The 21,536-nt window shown below is 44.0% G+C and overlaps 1 protein-coding gene across 1 annotated transcript in view; it reads right to left on the reverse strand.

The window, feature by feature from the left end:
- grin2ab (glutamate receptor, ionotropic, N-methyl D-aspartate 2A, b) overlaps positions 1-21,536 on the reverse strand; it is a 409,906-nt gene that overhangs the window by 38,195 nt on the left and 350,175 nt on the right. Inside the window, exons 13-15 of the mRNA XM_079552610.1 lie at positions 16,188-16,313; positions 6,555-6,784; positions 829-989 (exon numbers count right to left, since the gene is read on the reverse strand). Of these exons, the coding sequence (XP_079408736.1) occupies positions 829-989; positions 6,555-6,784; positions 16,188-16,313 (517 nt within the window). The remainder of the gene's footprint in view (positions 1-828; positions 990-6,554; positions 6,785-16,187; positions 16,314-21,536) is intronic.

Below are 21,536 nucleotides of genomic sequence, written 5' to 3' on the forward strand. Positions count from 1 at the left end.
ACCCCCTACATTTCTTTCGATGATCACATTTATTAAGGGAAAGACAAATTCAAACCTCTCTGGCCCTGTGTGGAAAAAGTAAATGCCCCCCGAACCTAATAACTGCCTGTGCCGCCCTTTGCAGCAATAACTGAGGTCAAGTGTTTGCAATATCTGGTGATGCGTTTGTCACATCGCTGGGGAGGAATGTTCGCCCACTCTTCTTTGCAGAATTAGTTTAACTCTAGATTTAAGTCCGGACTTTGACCTGACCAGTCCGAAATACTTTAATTTTGCTCTATTTGAGCCGTTCAGAAGTGGATTCGCTCGTATGTTTGGGGTCCCTGTCCTGCTGCACGGCCTCAGGGCGTTTGAGCGAGAGGCTTTCAGCTCCTGGTTCAACGTTTTTCTACAGGATTTCCTTGTAGACAGAATCATTCATTCCATCAAATCTAAAATAATCTTAATAACTAGTGTGCTTGTGTGGGTGGGGGTCAAAAGGGTTAATCAATGTACCTTCTTGCTGTCAGACTGGAGTGCTAACTGCTACTACATAAGCCTTGGTAGCTTCAGAGAAAAAGCACTTTGATTTCCCCCGTAAATTTGCAGCTCTTTATTTCTACCATCAGGAGTTTTGATGTGTACAAACGGGGCTAATAGTACAGCCGTCTTAGCGGGAGATAGCAGCAAAACAAATTATCTTCTCTGTGTTTTGGCAGATACCCAGCGGTGCAGCGTTTTCCACCACTCACTTGTCCCCCAGGGGGCCACCGTAGCTTTGTTTTGTTGTCGTTCCAAGGCACACATGCGTACAGTAATAAGGTGCGTCAGCGAGGGTGGGGGACTTACTTGGTCTTGAGCTGGACCAGCGCGTCCTGCACCCCCTTCTGGTGGTACTTGGTCATGTACTGGTGCATGTTCGGGTAGTTCTTGCGGATGTTGCGCTCCGTGCTGCCGTTGGGGACCGTCCCGAAGCGGAATGGCGGGGAGTAGGAGTACGGGGACTGGAACTGGCGGAGAGAAGGGAGAGATTCAAAGCGTAAAGGTTAAAAGCATGCGTCTTGTTTCGGGATAGGAAACGTGACGCTTTGTATTTGCGAAAGAGCGCCACGGAAAGCAACAAAGTGGTTCAGCAGCCAGAAGTCCAACACGTACATTTCAAATGGAACACCCTTCTGAAATGTAATCCCGTCTCGGAAAGTGAAGTTGGATCTTCCGTGCGTGAACTACACAGTGGTGCCTTGTGTTGGAAGTACATACAAACACCATATTTTTACATTTCTTGTGTACTTAAAGGGATCTTTCAGGATTTTTGACATAGGGGCTCATTTCCTGGTTATCCAGAGTGTTGCTGATTTCTGGAGATTTCTTTTTTTTTGTAATTCATGCAGTACTTATATTTGAGGAGTTACGTGGCTCTAAGCTTGTGCTAGGCTAGTGCATTTCTATGGTATCAGCTAGCCTGCATTAAAAACAGTCTGACCCGCTCCACAGAGCACCTGAGGCAAATCACTTATAACACCAGACTAACCACATAAATGTCTGTGTCGATAGAATAATTTTAATAACTGACCTTGCATCACATGAATGATCGCATTTTGAGGGACTACTTTCTAGCAGATCACTCCGCCGCCGCGTAGCTTATATAACCACGAAGCTGATGCTGCTCAAATATAAGTTTTTTTTAATTTTTTATACTGTTTTTAATGCAGGCTAGCTGATATCTTAGAAATGTGCTAGCCTTGCTCTAGCCTAGTGCCACGAAACTCTTAAAATATAAGAACTGCATGAATTACAAAAAAAAATATCTTCAGAAATCAGCAACACTCTGGATGACTAGGAAATGAGGCCCTATGTCAAAAATGAGGCCCTATGCCCTATTTTGCAGATAAAATATGCAAAAGTTGAGCTTCTGCGGTTCAAGAGTGGACTGGATTGTCTGTAATGCTAATGTCGCTAACACCACGGGCGATACAAACATGACAAAAAGAGTCAAAAAAGCAACGAAAAAGCGATGAAAATGCAACTAAAATTAGGCACTGCTGCTCTTCGGGCCTAACAGTGAGGAAACAAATGTAGTAGTAAGGCAGGAGCACAGAAGTATTCTGCCGATATGGGATAATGAGCACAGGCTATTGAAATCATTAGACCACCATATTGCATATACTCACAATATACATCTTCAAACAAAACTCATATCCTAAATTTTAACGTATAGAAGAATTTCCAAGTGTGTAAATAAATACAAGTCTCGGCTCAAACCCTGGGCTACCGAATAACTCTAAAGCGAATGTGACAACACAACTTAACTTGCGCCTTGGGCCCAGCAGAGAGTTCTAAGACTCCGATAGTAGTCGACAGCAAGCTTTAGCCGGAACCGAAAAGGAAATGTTGGATAACGACAACACAACTAATCTCACCGCCCACCGAGGCTATTAACCCGTCAGCGGCCTCTCAGACCAGCACCAGTCACTCACTCACAGACAGCACATTCACACAAAGCCACGGTGGGCGCCCAACGACACGACGGCAACTGGAGCCACAGTGCAGGACCTCGCCGAATGTAGTGCTGACATAGGACTGAAAAACAAGCAGGAGGACCCAATGGAGACGACCCCATTTGGGTGTTCGCAGAGGACATTGTAACACTTGCAGTCTTTGGGATTTCATAAATGCGACCATCCAATCGAAAAGTCATAAGATCAAGTAGGAACAAACCAGGGTCTTGTTGTGCGATCTGTGTGGATTAGCCACTCGTCTGGCTCTGTTTCATGGTCTCTGTTTTCTGTCATTCTACTTGTATTTGTTGAGATCTGCAGCAGATGACATCCATTATGTTTGTCTGTTTCACTGTTTAATATCTATGTCATTCCTCTGCAAGGTTTCGAGGTTCACCCTTAAGCCTGGTTCACATGGCAGGATAATTAGGACCGACAATCTTAGGGATGCTCCGAATATCGTAAAATAATCTTATCAGATATTCCTGCCATGTGTGGCATGTTAAAGTGATATTTCAGGATTTTTGACATATGGCCTCATTTCCTAGTTATCCAGAGTGCTGTTGATTTCTGGAGATATGTTTTTCTTAAATTCATGCAGTTCTAAATATCCCTTTAAGGCTGCTCTGTCTGCTCAGAAGGACGTTGGGACCGCTCCGAATGGGGGATATTCAACATGTTGGATTGTTCTCATGGTGTGTGGTGAGCATCGAGAACAAACGAACAGCAGCCTGTTGACTGTGACGTGTAGCCAATCAGAAGGAAGCACCGGGAAGCACAAACTATCGCCACTGCCTCTTCGTCCGCCATGTTTGTTTACTCTGAAGTCACCGCACGGTAGTACAGCGGTTAGCGCTCGTGCATGACAGTTAGAAGGTCTGGGTTCGATTCCCACCAGGGACGGGGCCTTTCTGTGAGGAGTTTGCATGTTCTCCCCGTGTCTGTGTAGGTTTCCTCCGGGTACTCCGGTTTCCCCTACCACAAAATACATGTACAATAGGTGAATCCTCCAGCCAGGTATTTCTGACCACCAGCCTGGTTCCACATCATGGAGATGGGTCCCAGAGCGCCGGCCCATGCTGGCAGCTCACTGCTCCTACAGGTCGCCCCAACGGCATTGAGGATGGGTCAAATGCAGAGAATGAATTTCCCTATGGCGATTAATAAAGTATACCTTAAACTTAACCTTAACCATAACATTTGATCTCGAGAGGTTTCGCAAGATTTCCTATCTGACCTGGGAATGTTTGTGAGTGAAATTGGTTTGTGTGTGATGTGTTAAAGTGATGTGATGCCGTGTGGCTGCACACCACACTCTGTACAACCAAAGCTGTTATACCCGTGATTTTATGGGGATCGGCCCATTAGTCCAACGTCTCATTAGTCCGAAAATGTCCCATTGAGAAGGGGTTGAAAAATAAAATTAGATTTAGACAAGAGTCCACTGACCTTAAGGTTGGGGCCAGTGGTTGTATATGACTCTCTAATCCACAACACAACTGGGTTAGAGATGTCGGACTAATGGCACCTCTGCTCAATGGTAAATTTGAGATGGACTAATGAGATGTTGGACTAATGGGGCGTCGGACTAATGGTGACAAGGTGAGGAGCTCAGTCACCGGGTAGGCGTAGAACTGCTACTCCTTGACGTCGAAAGGAGACAGATGAAGTGGCACAGGCATCTGTTCCAGACGCCTCCTGTTCACCTCTGGAAATGTGCTCCAAGGAGGAGGAGGCCCCGGGAAGACCTAGGACCCGCTGGAGGAACTATGCGTCTGAGTTGGCCTGGGACACGCCTTGGGACTTTGGGATCCCCCCAGGAGCGCTGGAGGAAGTGTGCGTGGATAGGGAAGTCTGGGCATCCCTGGTCAGACGGCTGCCTCCACGACAAAGAGGAAGAAAATGGATGGATGTATGGCTTTGTTTACCTTTAAAAGTGTCGCTTTGCTAATTCAAGTCGAGCAAAAACTGTGCTCTCCAGCACCCAAGAATGCAATGAAACATCCCATAAACATTCAGACACACAAAATCACCATAATCACAAGACAAAAGGGAACCTCAGTTTTGGAAAAAGAGAAGGCCAGGCATATTCATGTGACATTGTTTCGATCGCCGCGAACATCACGCAGTATTACCCAAACAACTGCAAGTCTTGATTGAGTCTGATTAACTTTAACTGGGGAGAAGAGACTGGAGCCAGTATAAGGAAAGGGGTTTGGGGACTCATCAGTCTTCATCCCTCTATGTGCGCTCTACCGCTCGACTGGCTGCACTTCTGCTGACACTGCCAGCCCCCAATCTCCCCTTACTCTCGCCACCTTCAAAACTCACACACACACACACACACACACACTGGAACATCAAAGGTCCGGGGGAGGCTAGCTGTAGCAGAACTGGCACTGTTACCGTGGTGACAGCTCCGGCCACTGGGTCCGGAGAGAGATGATGATGGAGAAAGAGAGAGGGAGAGTGGGGGAGGAGGGCCCCGGGGTGCATCCCGAGGCCCCCGTCTGGCCCCGGGGCTGGCATCCATTACAAGAGCCAGGTCTGAGTGCCAGTCTGTGCGCCAGCGTGGTGCCAGTGAGAGCCAGAGCGCGGCTTATGATCAGAGTCAGCGCCATTAGCGAACCATTGAACTGGACTGTCTCTGTTTTTGTATGTCGGAGAGGTTACGCGGGGATACGGCGTGGAGACTGTTTGCTCGCCGGCGGCTAAAAGTGGACTCTTCATGTGTGTGAAACCTGCAAAACCTGATTCTTCTATCAGCTTCTATTTTTCTGATAAACCTTCTGAGCAGTTCAGCACTCAAACTGCCGCCAATATAGTGACATTTTTCAATTCTGATGACGTGGGAATTACATTAACACGCACTTCTGTTAGCTGACAGCTTCCCCGACCTGTTCCCCACATAAATGAATGGTGAAGCTGGGCCCCATATTAAAGTATGGCATGGTATGTCATGTCCGTTTCATGGCATTTATATCATTTCTGTAGTTTGTAGTTTTCATTAACATAGTGCAAGATGATGATTTAGTGGCCATTTGATTTATATCCGACCCCACAAAAGTAGAAGTTTTACAGAGTATGATTCAGCATTTAGCTTCGAGGCTACTTTTGTTCGCTAAGTCTTAACCTCTTAACTCCCACCTGAACGGATCCCATTTTCTCCAGTTTGGCTTTACCCTAATCAAAAAGCTTTTGGGGAAAAAAGCACCAAAACAGCCACAAAAAAATGAGAAGAAAACAAGGATGTAAACGCAACAAAAAAGTGACAAAATTCAACAAAAATGTGACAAAAATTCAACCAAAAAGTGTCAAAAATTCAACAAAAATGTGACAAAAATTCAACAAAAATGTGACAAAAATTCAACAAAAATGTGACCAAAAAAAAAAAAAAACGGTTACACAACACAGCAAAAACGCGAGGAAAAAGATCAGTTTTGTGGGACTTAGCTTTCAAATGAGGTGTTACACAGACCTATATAATGGCCAAAGAGGACAGAATGCATTTGGTTCAAGAGGTTAACTTAACTTAAACACCAAAAGGTTTGTGTATTTATAAATCCAAACATCTGAAAACATCTATATCATTTTAAATTATACTTTGTAATGTTTGATGGCTAAATGCTAACGGCAATAGGGAAAATACATTGAGCAGGCACCTTTCTCCTTTTTACTTCTATGCACTGACAATGTTGGATAGCCACATGGTTCTAACTTATATGTCTGGCTAACTTAAACACTTCTCTAGAGGAGACTTCTGTGTTTCGAACTGTAGCTGTTATAGCCTTGAAGCTAAAGGCTAACATTAATTTGACGCTAACAAATGTTCTCCCTTCCGTTTTATCTGTTGTTACTGTCATATTTTATTTTCAATTCATGCTAAATGTGGACAGGAAGTCGCCTTTACCCTACTCTGGCCAACAAGAAGTTAGCCAAAAACATTCCATGCACAAAGCCTATTCCATAGCGGCATATAGAAGGGCGCACCTCTTCAGAAGACAATTCCAAAACAATATTACATTTAACGGAAAGAATATAGAACTGAGGTAATGTCTTATGTAAATAGGTTGTTACCTTCTTGTCAGACAGGCCGGTCACTTGGTCCACAAACTCCTCTTGGATCATGAAGGCGGCCAGGTTGGCAGTGTAGGAGGCCAGGAAGATGACAGCGAAGAAGGCCCACACGGACACGATGAACTTACTGGTGGTCCCTTTGGGGTTCTGGACGGGCACGGAGTTGTTGAAGACCAGGCCCCACAGCAGCCAGACGGCCTTCCCGACGGTGAAGGAGGGGCCGTGTGGGTCTGAAACGCGAGACATAACGAGAGAGAGAGGTCAAGGGCTGCGATAAAAGCTTTATTCTGCTTTTTTATACCTGCTTTGGGCCAGATCGGACGATAAACTTGACTTTTTATTTGTGGAGTTGGAGCGGACAGTGCACATTAATGCACACTCAGTACAGTACTAAATGTGCTAGATGGAGCCGTGAAAAATACTTCCAATCAAAACTTGATGAAACATTATAACATCAGCTTGTGTTATTTCATCAGCCAATAAACAATGCGCGTGTGCCCATCGGACTTCTATCATGGGTTAATTACAGTGGACTCGACTGTACACAAACGTGGAGCGGCTTGTTAGGAGCAGAGCTAAGCACGCGGACAATCCCAGGAGAGGGAAAACAATGGATTTGACAGTTATTTGGACATTTGATGGAGAGACGATTCAGGACCGTGTGGACAGTATGACAGAAGCTAGAAGATGATAGGGACGTCATTCCTTCACTGAGAGTGAAACCTCAGAGGAGGAGCTGATGCTGACACTAAGGTACTCATCAAAACGTTATTGCTGAGCAGATCTTTTGACAGTTTAATACGGGTTTATAGCTATAAAGAGGCACTGAGGGCATATAATGGAACCAGGTCTGGGCCTAATATGTGACATCAAAGAGTAAACCTGAGCCTCCTGCCTACAAAACACAAATCATTTTGTCCTTAGAGGTTCAAAACAAAAATGCATATGTATAGTGATTAACTTTGCACTTTATTATCAGAAATAAGATTTTACATCAGTACAAATTCCTTTCATGCTTCTGTACTGTTTAGATAGTCTTTTCATAATATTCTCCATGAAAGAGGAGAAACACGTCAGTAACTTAAAGCTGGGGTATCTGTAGAGTACATTTATTAGGCAGTATGTTGTAAACACAGCAGAAAACAGACCTCATAGCATTGTCTTCACCTAAATGTGTATTGAGTAGAATCTAAATTAGTGCAATTTATTTTGGGGGCAGTACCCCCCCTGCTTCACTTTGCCACTGCTCAAGCATGCATATTAACTCATTGACTGCCAACCATTTCCAAATCAGAGAGCTCCCCACTGCCAGTGGTTTTTCAGGATTTTGACTGTTTTTTTCAAGACCCACAGAAAATGTAGGTCTAGGTCTATATCAACACGAACCCCACCATAAGAAAGATTCGACTCTCTTCTTTCATCTAAAAATACGTTTGTTTGTACCTCTTTCCATTCTTTAGTAATCGTCCGGAGAAAATAGGTGAAATCAACCAAAATGCTAACCTGGCTAACGCCAGACTGCTGTGTGCACTCGAATCATTTCGAACTGCAATAAGAGTCACTAGGTGGCAGCATTAGGCAGCACAACTAAGATTTTAACACCAGACATGCTCAAGGCTTTGCTGCAGCTGTTCCCATTGAAAAACCTAATTGGCGTCTATAGATGTCATTGGCAGACAATGAGTTAATTAATTTGCCAGAACAATTTGGATGTGATGGAAATGAGTTTAAAATGAGGCTAAAACTCAAAAACAGTTTGTACCCCAGCTTTAAAGGAACTATATAGAGTTTAAAAATGTTAACATTAAATATTTTCCTCCCCCTACATGTTCCAGCCATGTACTAATGTGTAGAATGAGCCCGGACCTGTTCACCACAACTGCCTCTAAAATCCTGCACTGTCACTAGAGGCCGCCATTGCTCCGCCATTGCTGTAGTACCTCCATATAGCCGCTAGTCTCCCATTGGAATGCACTAGACTTTAGACACGTGAAAAACAACTTTAGAGCCTGGTCCCTAATTTTCTTAAACCTTTTACAGCTAGATATTCCTCCTGTGATAACGCTGGGCAAGTTACAATTAAAGAAACCAGGCATAAGAACATAAATCTCGGAGGGCCGGACTGTTAACATTGGAGTTGCGCGAACTACACTTCACACAAGGGCCGAGTCTACAGTGAAGATCCCGCCCTTACGCCCTTTTTAGGAACATGCTTCATCAGAGCTGGGGAGGAGGAGTCTGCAAATCCAGCATGATTTCCCCCTGGAGCGTGGTCATTGTGGAAAACGGGGAGGAGTGTTGAGGAGCTGTCTATTTATATATATACAGTCTATGGTCCGAAGTGCCGTCATGCATGAGCTGCAGTTACGCGTAAGACCTGAGGTGGCAGTAGTGAGTATAAAAATCACCAACTTGCATCCAGTCCCTTTTTTTTCAGTTTTTATAGGATTTTGTAATACAGTATGTAATGCTTTCCTGAATTGTTGATCTTTAAGGCAAACATAGGTGATTTAGTGATTTCAGGACAAATCCATGGACAAGTCGACAAAACGCCCCTGAAATAAACATTGTAAAGAGTGAGTTTGGTCTATTTGTATGTGTCAAGTGAATAAACTAGCGCTGTTGTTTTCACCTGCCGTGTCTCGCCTTAACCGTAAGTTCCGAGTGTGCGACAAACACGCGTTAAAATAAACTCACTTCGCTTCGCCATTATTTTGCTCTTTGTCATCTCTCACCGAAATTGCCAGTTGAAAACCGCTATAGAAACCCCCCCCACCCCACAGAAGTAGCATATTTCTGTAATAACCCCGGGCCCATAAGCACATTTCCTCCGCTAAGGCGCCACTAATGCGGCGCTGTATCTGAACGCCTTTGTTCTCCTCCAGAGCGCTATAACTTAATTTGTCCCTTATTGCTTTCCCTACATGCTGATATTTGCAGCGTGGCTCTGCTCCGGATTGGCGCGTCAGCACTTCGCTTAAGTTTAATCCGTCCCCGACACAGAGGGGGGAAGTTTGTGCATTAAGATATGACTCTGGTCAGTCAAAAGGACAGTGGACTGAAGACTAATTAGATTATTTTTTAAAGGTCTTATAGAACAGAGCGCTTTATATATATATATATATATATATATGGTATTTTAGTTATAAGTTAAGGCGCTGCAGGTGAATAGAGGAAAGAGTACATTCAGAGATATCAGTATGAAACTTTTCCTGAACATCTCTGATATAAATATGAGGAAAATATCTTTTCTGTCTTTTGAAGTTTTTCATACATACAGTGCCTCCCAAAAGTACTAATACACTTTGAACTTTTGCACAGTTTGTCATGTTTACAACCAAAATGTTTGACTGAAAGTTCACACACAAGTAACAGACAACTGTGAAAGCAAAATGATACGTGATTCTGTTGTTTTTCAAAAAATAGAAAAGTGAAAGTGGTGTGTGCATAAGTATTCATACAGCATTTTTCTGAGTGCATTAAATAGAGGCCACCTGTGTGTAATCTACTCTCCGTATAATTTCAACTGTTCTGTGAGGGCCCCAGAGCTATGGTCGGAGTGCGTTGGTCACTAAATAACATCATGAAGGCCAAGGAGCACCAGAGAGGTCAGGAATAAAGCTGTGGAGAAGTTTAATGCAGTGTGCAGGGACAACCATTAGTTGTACTCTAAACAAATCTGGCCTTCATGGACGAGTGGAAGAAGAAAGCCATTATTGAAAGGAGGCCATAAGAAATCCTGTTTGAAGTTTGCTAGAAGTCATATGGAGGACACAGCTCCATGTGGAAGAAGGTGCTTTGGTCAGAACGTTATGTATGGAGCAAACCACTGCTCATCGTCCTGAGTGCACCATCCCCAGTGTCAAATATACGGGGGGGAGCATCATGCTGTGGAGCTGCTTTTCCTCAGCAGGGACTGGGAAGACTGTAAGAATAGTTGTGAAGATGGATGGAGCCAAATACAGGGACGTTTTGGAGGAAAACCTGCTGGAGTCAGCAAGAGAACTGAGGCTGGGGCGGAGATTTACCTTAAAGAGCTACTAACCCCTCCTTCCAGAGCCTCAGTATCAGAGCCTCAGATTTGAAAATCTCAACAGAAAGGGGGCGTTGCCTGGAGGACTAAGGGGCACGCGGGAGGGGTGAGGGGTGGGAGGGGCTTGAGGCGTCTGACTTCGACGCTGCACCTGCAGCGCTCCTCGTAAACAAAGTCCGAGCATGGGAGCATGGAGTTCCAGCGAGCGAACTTATTTAGCAACTTGTTCCACTGGGACAGCTCTACAGCTCTCTCTACACAGGGGGGGCATCGTGGCAGACAGCGGCCTTGTACCTGAGGCGCTGGGTCATTTATTCCTCTGTCATTTACAAAGCTAGCGGCTTAGCATTGAGCTCGATCGACGTTAGCATCGCAGCTAAGGGACGTAACCGTCCTGGCTGCTTCAGAATTTACCGATCTATTTTAGATGTAGACTTTTGCTGTGGTCTACGTGAACATGGGAGATGTGTCTCAGTGTCCTCAGCAGAGTGTGTGATATAGAGACGTGGCTATTTGTGTTACAAAGATTTTTATTATTTTTCTTACAGCAAAGTGCACAAAACATATCAAATAAATAAATGTAGGCCTGTATTATTGAGCAGGAACACTGTCTTTTTGAAATTGATTTTTGGTTTGCTATTGAAGATGTGAGACAGAATCATTCAGGTCATGTTTCTCTAAAGGCTTGACTGTAACATTGTGAACCCAAAGAGCCAGTTAGCCCTAAGTAAATAGCCTGAAGTAATTTCTATTACTAAATTTAGTGAACTAAAAGGTTTAACCAACGTAACACATACACGAAACTACCACTGAATGATGCACTGTAGAGTAAAGGCTATAATGAAGTATTTATATGTATGCTTTTTTAGTTGAATATTGAAATATTAATGAAAATTATAGATCTTGTTTTGTACCAGTACTTGATTCTGCACTTCTGGCTCTTACAACAGTGCAATTTCCAAATTATAGCACAATTTCTTTGGTAAAACTTACTACAAACTTACAGCTCACATTTCACTTGAGGTTGAGCTGCATGTGCCACTCACTTGGTCTACATAGATGTGTGCAATAAACAAATTGAACAGACAAAGTTGACGGGTTATGTTATACAATACCAACTGTAATAAATATACATGCAGTAAGTTTTCAGCTTCTAGAAACAAAGCGGTGCTGCATATACCTTCCTGTGACATATCTGACAGAACATATACAGGCTTCATTTTTTTTTACTGCCCACAATTAAATCTTGCATGAAACATTGATTTTAATCTATTACGTTGTCCAATGGGCACAGAGTGGTTCAGGCACAGGTGCTTTGTGTGCTCCTGATATGGGAGAGGATCCTCGACCACACTTTCAAACAGCAGGGCCATTAGTTGGTCAAAGTAGACTGTAAACAAAGCACAAAACATTTGTTCTTGTAAAAGCATTGGTTGTGTTGTTTTTAATGTGACATACCTGAGGTAGCTCTGGTCTTCATGCTCTCACTGTGTAGTCTCCACGCTTGAATTTTGGATACACTATGACATACAGCAGCAAAACGATTTGCCTTTTTTAATCATAATTCAAGGCACCAACCTGCACCTTAAAATTTCACAAATAAACATTAATATGCAGTATCTATTTTCTAAACATTTCAAAGTGATAAAATAACTAGTGAATATTTGTTGAACCTTTAGGATTCATTACCTGGCCAGCCTTCCTTTGAATAAGAAGCCCAGACTATTGTGAGAGAATCAGACTATGGATGCCTCAATATTTGAAGTGTGGTATTGTGGGCTTATTTTAGCTTAATCTTTCAAAAAACGTGGTGTTAACAAAAGGGTAAGAGTCTCTCGCATGCTGCTGTGCCTACAAAGAATTATAAAGAATTACAAAGAATAATAAATTGATATGTGAAGTGTAAATACATCAATATACATTAGATATTGGGAGGAGTAGTTGTAATTACACATACTTGATTTTGGCCACACTCTTGCATCATCCCCAACCAAAGGCCTGTGAAGACAGCGAGGGAACAGGGTTTTTTTTCAGATAAATGTTTATGAAATGTATTTACCAGGTGAATCTGCCCGCATGTCCCCGCCCAGTGTAACAGAGCCGCTTTCAAGAGCCTCCCTGATGAGGTCATCCTGCTCCAGCTTCCACTGCCAGTTGACCGTAGGGATGAGGAGCTTTGCCTGATGCCTATAGAAGCACTGCTCTGACAGTCCCTGAATATTGAAGGCCCCCAAGAACTATAAAATTAAAACATCTGTTATCATCGGATAATATATGGAAAAATAAAATGTTTTTGTAGTACCTTTGAAATCTGGCTAAATGATGAGCCGGTGAACAGCACAGCAGCACAGAGCTGTAGGTTTCCAGCTGGGATGTTGTTCACCATGGGCTGACTGGACCACTGACTGGAGAACTCACAGCGAGGACACTGTTGAGTGACCCAGACAGGACATCGCCTGAACAGCTCCAGCAGTTGGTCCTCAAGAACAATATATTTTTTGTCCTTGTGTGGAGGGACTTCAGCAGGAATGCTATATAAAATAAAGGATATTTCAACCCCTTAAAAAAACCAGGACGCTGTATATATTTTTTCAATTAAAACTCTAGATTTCCTTTGTACCTTGAACAGTTCACAGTGCTGGCACTGTCATCGATGTGGAAGCTGGGGTCAGATGCTGACACCTCACACCTTCTCCTTTTTAAAGGTGTAGAGGCTGCTCTGGGACTGTCAGGAAGAGGGATTTCCATCAGGTCCCCTGTCCCACAACCGACGCTTGTGTAAGCGGTCCGGGCTTGAGTAGCTGTACAAAACACAAACAAAATAAACACGTTTAAAATGGCAGTAATTACACAACTTGTGTCTAACTACAGTATATAAAAAAACAAAAGTGTAGACTGTTTTATACATAAAATGACAGTACTGTATAAAGGATAAATAGATTTCACCTTTGCGTCGCCTGCTCGGCTTCACATTGGCCTGGACACTTGCATGCCTTGTAATGACTGGATCAGTCTGGACATTTCTCTCTGCTCACTTTTGGCTGAAAACATAACAATAAATAATATTTATAAAGTGCACACACAAGTGACATGCAAACACATTGTTTGTATTGATGATTTATAGGAATACAACCTACGATATACTTTAGAATATGCCCCCCTATAGCAGATAAACCAAATATTTGTATCAGGTTAATTCTGGCTACAGTCGGCTACTAAAAACTTCCAAATGGTTTGGCATTTTGAAAAGCTGCGTCCAAATAGGTGTAAACTTTGGTTCACTTCAGAAAACTTGTCAACATGAACATAATTATCAGAATTTATCCTACTTTGTGAACCTGTTCAACAACAATGGCAATAACAACTATACTGATTCTGAAAGCACGTAAGACCAGCTCACATCTGTGAGCGCCCAATGACCACACGGTCCACCTGGAGTGGTCAGCCCTCTCCTCACTGACCACACGGTCCACCTGGAGTGGTCAGCCCTCTCCTCACTGACCGCAATCGAGCATCAAACGGGAGCAGAGCGCGCACGGAGCCGGTCAGTTTAGCCTCAGACACACAGTACGTTCTAGCTATACGTTAGCTTTACAGGCTAGCTTGTAGCTACTGTCAAAAGCTACAGTCATGTCAAACTTAGATTAGTTTGGTGCTCAGACTCGTGCACATTTGCGCACAGTGTCGGCGTAACTTTGCAGACTGATACATTAGCAGGCTGCCCCGGGAAGCGAGTAGACGCGCTTATAACCGGTGGCTGCTGTTCCTCAGCCAAAGTGAGCGAGTGCGGGACACGTCGCCTGGAGCTGAGGCTGCAGAGTCTATTTACACGCCATATTTTTTCAACAGATCTACACGACTCATGTGATTAGTATTATCAGAGGCCAAAACGGCGAATTTGTTTGAGACACTACAATAACGATCTATTCTGACGTGCACATCAAAATTCTATATACTGTACATGACTCAATCTGTGAGCAAAGTAGCTATTACTGACAGAAATGACCGGGACAGAGTGAACCAAGTGCCTCTTTTTACAGCAGCTACAATCAATGCAATTACTACCAAACCCAAAATGGGTAAATCATTATTTTTCTCACTCACCTCACATTGTTGGCGGGGCAGCAGTGTCTGTGGGGACGGCCTCGCTCTTCAAACGGAGAAGACTAGCATAGCCCAGTTCAACCTCGGTGAAGTTGGCGAAGGAATCAGCACGTAAAATGGTCTTTGCAAACTCCAGCCCCACTACGCTACACTTCCTCCCCATCCTAACACAGTACAATTAACAACTAACAATTAAATTATACACGATAGACCACTAAAAACAATACTAACAAACGCCCTAAGCTAAACTGAGCAAACTAATCTAACAATAAAAGCAACTAGTGACTAAAACTACAATATTCAACAACTAACACTACTAAAACTATACACTTATTTATAATAAAAAAGCTATCCTAATAAAATCTACCTAAATGCTATGACAACTAATCGCAAACCTGACAATCGATGAAAATATTCTCTCGTTATTCCAACACCAACTCGCTGTGGGGGCGTGAGCGAGACTGAGCCGCTTTTATACCCCAGAGCGGCAGGGCCCGTGACATCATCTCTCGCCTCCTGACATCATCTCTCTCCCCTCCGCTAATTGGGTGCCGAATTCAAAAAATCAAATGCAGTACCGACAGTTCGCTGCAGATGGCGCCACACAGACGGTTTGGGACACAAAGACAGGATTTCAACAAATTTGCACTAAATTGTTAAAATAGTGACATATACACGTAGACAACACTATAAGATACCCATTTATACAACTTAGCTAGAAAAAAAAGTTGATTTGGGGGTTAGTTGTTCTTTAAGCAGGACAATGACCCTAAACACAAAGATAAATCTACAATGGAATGGCTTAAAAACAAACATATTAATGTGTTAGAATGGCCCAGTCAAAGCCCTGACCTAAATCCTATTGAAAATCTGTGAAAAGACCTGAAAACTGCTGTTCAAAAACGCTCTCCTTCTAGTTTGACAGAGCTTGAGTTGTTTTGTAAAGAGGAATGGGCTAAAATGTCAGTCTCTACATGTGCTAATCTTGTAGAGTTAAAGCCCAAAAGACTTGCTGCTGTTATTGCAGTAAAAGGAGGTTCCACAAAGTATTCATTCATAACAGAATCATGTATCATTTTGCTCTCACTTCACAGTTGGCTATTACTTGTGTGTGAACGTTCAGTAAAAAAATCTAAATAAAATCTTTAAGTTTATGGTTGTAAACATGACAAAAAGTTCAAGGTGTATTAGTACTTTCGAGAGGCACTGTAAATAAGCCTTATACTTGACTTTATTTCCCGAAATGTTCCCAGGATTTCGAATTGGCCAAGAGCTTCCTCTGCTGACAGTGCAGGGAATATGTCACAAGCCTTCACTGTCAGCTGGCAAATTGTCGCGGCATGCTAGCAAATCAATGGCGCCCTGATGAACACACATTTCTTCATAAAATTACCACTTGGCTTGAGTCAAACCCTTGTTAACCAGCCACAGAGATGTAGATACTGCCACTATACAAACTGCTGAACAGAAATCGTGTGCATGTCCAGATCCCATACCTTTTCCTTGCGCCAGGTTGCGGTTGAAGCCCAGCGGACTGATGAACTCGAAGAGGAAGACGGCGATGGCGGTGACGATGAGCAGCATGACGAACATCATGACCCAGACGGACGCGCTGAACGGCTCTGAGGAGAGACAGCCACATGTTAGTATTTAGATTTTTATTCTTTTCACACCAATGAAGTATGGGGGAGATCAGTTTACGTTGCAATTCCAAACTACTTTTTTTCTTTGTGTCCTGAACATGGCATCCATAATAAGCACAAAGTCACATGACCCAAACACAGTCAAGTCCGCAGACTTTCAGCTCGGACATTCAATAGGCCCTTTTCACTGTGACGTATCCTTCCGCCATTTCCCTCAGAGCAGTGTATGAGCGTACACTAGCCGTTAGTCAATGGTTTGTAATGGTTTGAAATCCCATCCTTTTAGCTGATGAGCTTAAGACATTTGAGACTAACAAATGTCTTCTTCTGAAACACTGAAGAGGCACCAAGAGCCCCCCACACCTGCAGCACAGTGGAGGTGTCACAAGAGGAGCTACAGGAAACAAAAAGAGGACAAACAAGGAGGTATCCGGGCAACACTCACAGCCAAGCCACACATGCCTTCTATCCCTACTATTGTTCTGGCTAATGGATGTTCACTGGAGGATAAGAGGGATTATATTCGTCTGCTAAGCTCTTCCCCAAAAGATGGTGAAAGACTGTTGTGGAGCGGAGGGAGCTGCGCAGGAAGAAGGAGGAGCTGACCAATTCAGGACATCACGCTCTGAAACAGGGACAAACCCAGGAGGCGGTGTACCGTTTCAGAGGATAAGAGGAGCACTGACGGCAGTACTCCGGTTTCCCCCGACCCCCTAAAACATGCTGGTCAGGTCGACCCACAATGGCGGCCGCTCAGGACTGACCCAACACCTGATACAAATAAAGCCCTTACTTACTTACGGTATCACTTTATTTTACAGTACCTTGATACATTGTACCTAACTAAATGTAGTACAATGCAATGTGCTCTGTAACAATGTGTAATAACTTGTACCTATGGGCTAGATGGAATAACTTGTATTAGTACTTTGTAAGTACATAATGTAATAGGTCACAAGACCCTTAGGGTTGGGGCTTAAGGTAAAGGTTAGGGTAAGATTATGTCTTATTACATTATGTACCTACAAAGTACTAATATTTCCATTGTGTAGCAAACCCATAGATACAAGTTATTACAGATTGTTACAGAGCGCATTAATAACTAAACTTAGTTAGGTACAATGTATCAAGGGTACTGTAAAATAAAGTGTTACCTTACTTACTTACTTACTTATTTATAATCACGAAACTGCGTTTATATGACCAAAGACAAAACCGGAACATTAAAAAACAAACCAATAATAACCAGGAAACTCGAGTATATGTAAACACACTGGGCACTTTTAGCTTCTCTACCCACCATCGTCTGTACAGGCAAAAGTCTGTACTAAGTTGCCAAAAAAGTTGTCAATTCTGAAATCCTCCCTAACGCTCAGTAATAATACCCTTTACATGTCACTCGGGGACTTTGTGTTACTTTTTTCCTTTTTCCAGAGGCGGTTGGGGCTCGCGCCGTTATCGGGACGGAGCACGGCCCTTTATTTGGAGAGTTTGACGGACAGCTCTCGCCCCGGACTAACAAGTCTGGCTCGCCTGTAAAACAGCAGACCACCAGGGCATCGCCAGAAACAGAGAGGAGTCTGAGGGAAAACTTTATTTGAGCGGGTCAACGGCGGAAAAAAGGAGGCTGTATTTTCAACAAAGGAGTGAGTCTTTTGACGGAGATGACAGGCAATGGTAATAAAGACGAGTACGTCCTAGAAAGAGCATTTAAAGCAGGTTTATTATACTTTTCGGGGGTATTTGGGGATGTTGTATAGACTCCAACATAAAGCCAATAAAACTGCGGGAATTTTCAAGCAAATTTTCAAAATAAAATACATTTTTGCTGAGATTCCTACCCCGCCTGCCTGCATGGTAAGGTGTTGACAATTCTGACCAGTATATCCACTTTTTTCCGCCCCGCCCACTTTTGCCTCTTTTCGCTTTGTCTCTGCACTTCCGTTGTCCTGACACTTCCGGTTCCAAAAAAGCCTCAAGTGGAGGAGTTCAAGTATCTCGGGGGTCTTGTTCACGAGTGAGGGACGGATGGAGCGTGAGATCGACAGACGGATCGGTGCGGCATCAGTAGTGATTCGGTCGCTGTATCGGACGGTCGTGGTGAAGAGGGAGCTGAGTCGGGGCAAAGCTCTCGATTTACCGATCGATCTACGTTCCCACCCTCACCTATGGTCATGAGATTTGGTAATGACCGAAAGGACAAGATCGAGAATACAAGCGGCCGAATTGAGTTTCCTTTGCAGGGTGGCTTTGAGATCGGGTGAGGAGCTCAGTTACCCGGGAGGAACTCGGAGTAGAGTTGCTGCTCCTTCACGTCGAAAGGGTCGCCTCCTGGTCGCCTCCATCAGGAGGTGTTCCAGGCATTTCCTATTGGGACAAGGCCTCGTGGAGGACCTAGGGCACGCTGGTAGGACTATGTCTCCGAGCTGGCCTGGTGTCGCCTCGGGGTCCCCCCAGAACAGCTGGAGGAGGTGTGTGTGGATCGGGAAGTTTGGGCATCTCTGCTGAGACTGCTGCCCCCACGACCCGGCCCCGGATAAAGCGGGAGAAAAAAATGGATGGCAAAAAAATCTCAGTGGGAAATCCATCGGAGCCAGGAACTTCCAGAGCCAGCTGCAATTTCCGTCTGGTTACAGGAAGAAGCAGGCCACAATAAGTCCATTCTTAATTTTACAGTCGGAATACCAAACATGTACATTTTTGTGAATGAATACGTGCGGGAAAGAGAGTTATGTCTTGGAAAACTGTGAAGCGCTGCTCTACAAAACGCCATCAAATAAGCATCGCCAAAGGGTGAGTTTGGCCTATTTCTACTGATGTTGAGCGAGAAAACCGTTTCCAGCCTCAGTGTCTCGCCTTAATCGCAATCATTTTGGCCGAGACGATCGATCGCGAGACGACATTTCCATATCGTCCCATGCCTTGCAGTGGATATTCTATATTTCACTTCTCATACTTTTTTTTAAGGCGGTCCAACTGTATTGCGAGTGCTCGGGTGAGGACACCTTTGACTGACAGACAGACAGACAGACGTGGAGTTAGTCTGAGGAGCACATTTCCATATTTCTCATTATTCCCTTGGATGAGAGACGCACAGGAGCGGCCCGGAGGTGTGCACTGCGCGCCCGTGAGCGTGTGTGTGTGTGTGTGTGTTAGCGGTGATCTGATGTGGCCCGCCGTGGAGGGAACTCTGTGTGATGTTTGCTCAGACGGATTTTGATATGGGGTCGAGGCAGAGGCGGAGGGGGGAGGAGACGGGAGCGACGAGCCAAAAGCCGGTAATTAAAATGGCCAAATGAGCGGGAGGACATGTGCAAACAGACAAGGACGACTGAGAAACACGGGGTTAAGATGGAGAGGAAGTTTGATAACTCATTCACTACATGGGGGAACTTGGGGGCAACAGGTGTTAGAACAGGTGCTTGGATTCCAAAAGCTTGTCAATGCAGAAGGTTCTTCCTTAAAACCCCATAACACCCAGAAGCGGCGGTAGGTCACCTTATTCCGGAACTCGCAATTGTTAAGTATTTTCTTAAATGTACCTAACAAGAATGTACCTGCTTCATCTTCCCCAAGAGGATTTTCTTCTTGTTGCCGTCTATCGAAAGTTGTTTTGTTCCATTCCAAATGTAGATTGATTGAAAAAGCCGTTCCACATTCGTGTTGAATTTTAAACATAGAGTTGCTAATGACTCATTTAAAGGGATATTTCAGGATTTTTGACATAGGGCCTCATTTCCTTGTTATCCAGAGTGTTGTTGATTTCTGGAGATATACATATATTTTTTTTAATTCATGCAGTCCATATATTTGAAGAGTTTAGTGGTGCTCGGCTAGTGCTAGGCTAGTGCATGTCTATGGTAACTAGTAGCCTGCATTAAAAAACAGTCTGACCCGAGCACAGTGCACCTGAGGCAAATCACTTATAACACCAGACTACTAATATAAATATCTGTGTCTGTATCTGTGCATTTAAAAGAACTTATATTTAAGCAGCATCAGCTTCCTGGTTGTAAGCTACGCAGCGGCGGAGTGATCTGCGAGGTTACCGGATCTACAGTAGTTTGTTTACTGTATGTCGAATTCACAAAGGAGCTTTCTACAAATCAGATATGGCAACGTTTGGAGGACGACCCGTGATTTTGAAGAGGTTTTTATTGCAGGCTACTAGTTACCATAGACATCCACTAGCCTAGCACTAGCCTAGCACCACTAAACTCTTCAAATATATGGACTGCATGAATTAAAAAATATTTATAATAGGAAATATAAAATATATATTTCTTTTGAACTTTCAAGCCAGTTTTTTTGGAGTATACCCATATGCTAGCTGGAGTATGAGCATGCTTTAGCCTAGGAATCAAACCCTGGACCTTCTTGCTCAATCAAATAACAAAGGCAAAGGTAATGAGACGAACAGCTTCGAAGATATTACAGATTTCAAAGAATGCTACACCTCTGCCGTCATTTCCTTCTTAAAGATACACAGTCCAGAGCCGTGTGTGTGTGTGTTCTTGTAATTATGACATTGTGAGGACCAGTTTGAGTTTTTAACAGAGTGAGGGCATTTTTGAAAAGTGAGGACATGGGTGGTCCTCACTTGTTTGAAGGTCTGTTTGAGGGTCAAGCTGTGGTTTTAGGGTTTGGGTTAGAAATGGGTTTACATCAGAGTTAGGGTTAGGATTAAGGTTAGGGGTTTAGGGTCTGGGTGATACATTATGTCTATGAGTGTCCTCACTAAGATAGCAGTACAAGATTGTGTGTGTGCATGTGTGTGTGGCTGTGGTTCCAGGTGTAGCGGACCCTGAGAGATTGTGCGCTGAAGTGCCGCTAACATGAGTGCGGGGGCGACTGGAGCGTCTATGATCGCCCGCGCCGCCTCAGCTAGCAGCTAACACACGCGCGCGCACACATGGGCTAGCACATCCAGGATTTACCACGTTGGATCCTCTTACCCCTCCTGGAACCGCCACCTTAACGTGGTGGAGGGGTTTAAGCACCCGAATGATCCAAGGGGCTCTTTTGTCGGGGACTTCGTGGCCCTGGTCGGGTCTCCCAGGGCAAACAGGTCCTAGGTGATGGGTCAGACAAAGAGTGGTTCAGAAACCCCTCATGAGAGACCAACAGGCCCGGTTTGAATCGTGAGGGCGTCCTTCTGTGGACCCACCACCTGCAGGAGGAGCCATAAGGGGCGGGTGTGAT

The sequence above is a fragment of the Gobius niger genome, assembly GCF_951799975.1.
Source record: "Gobius niger genome assembly, chromosome: 3".
In the NCBI taxonomy this organism is placed as follows: Eukaryota; Metazoa; Chordata; class Actinopteri; order Gobiiformes; family Gobiidae; genus Gobius; species Gobius niger.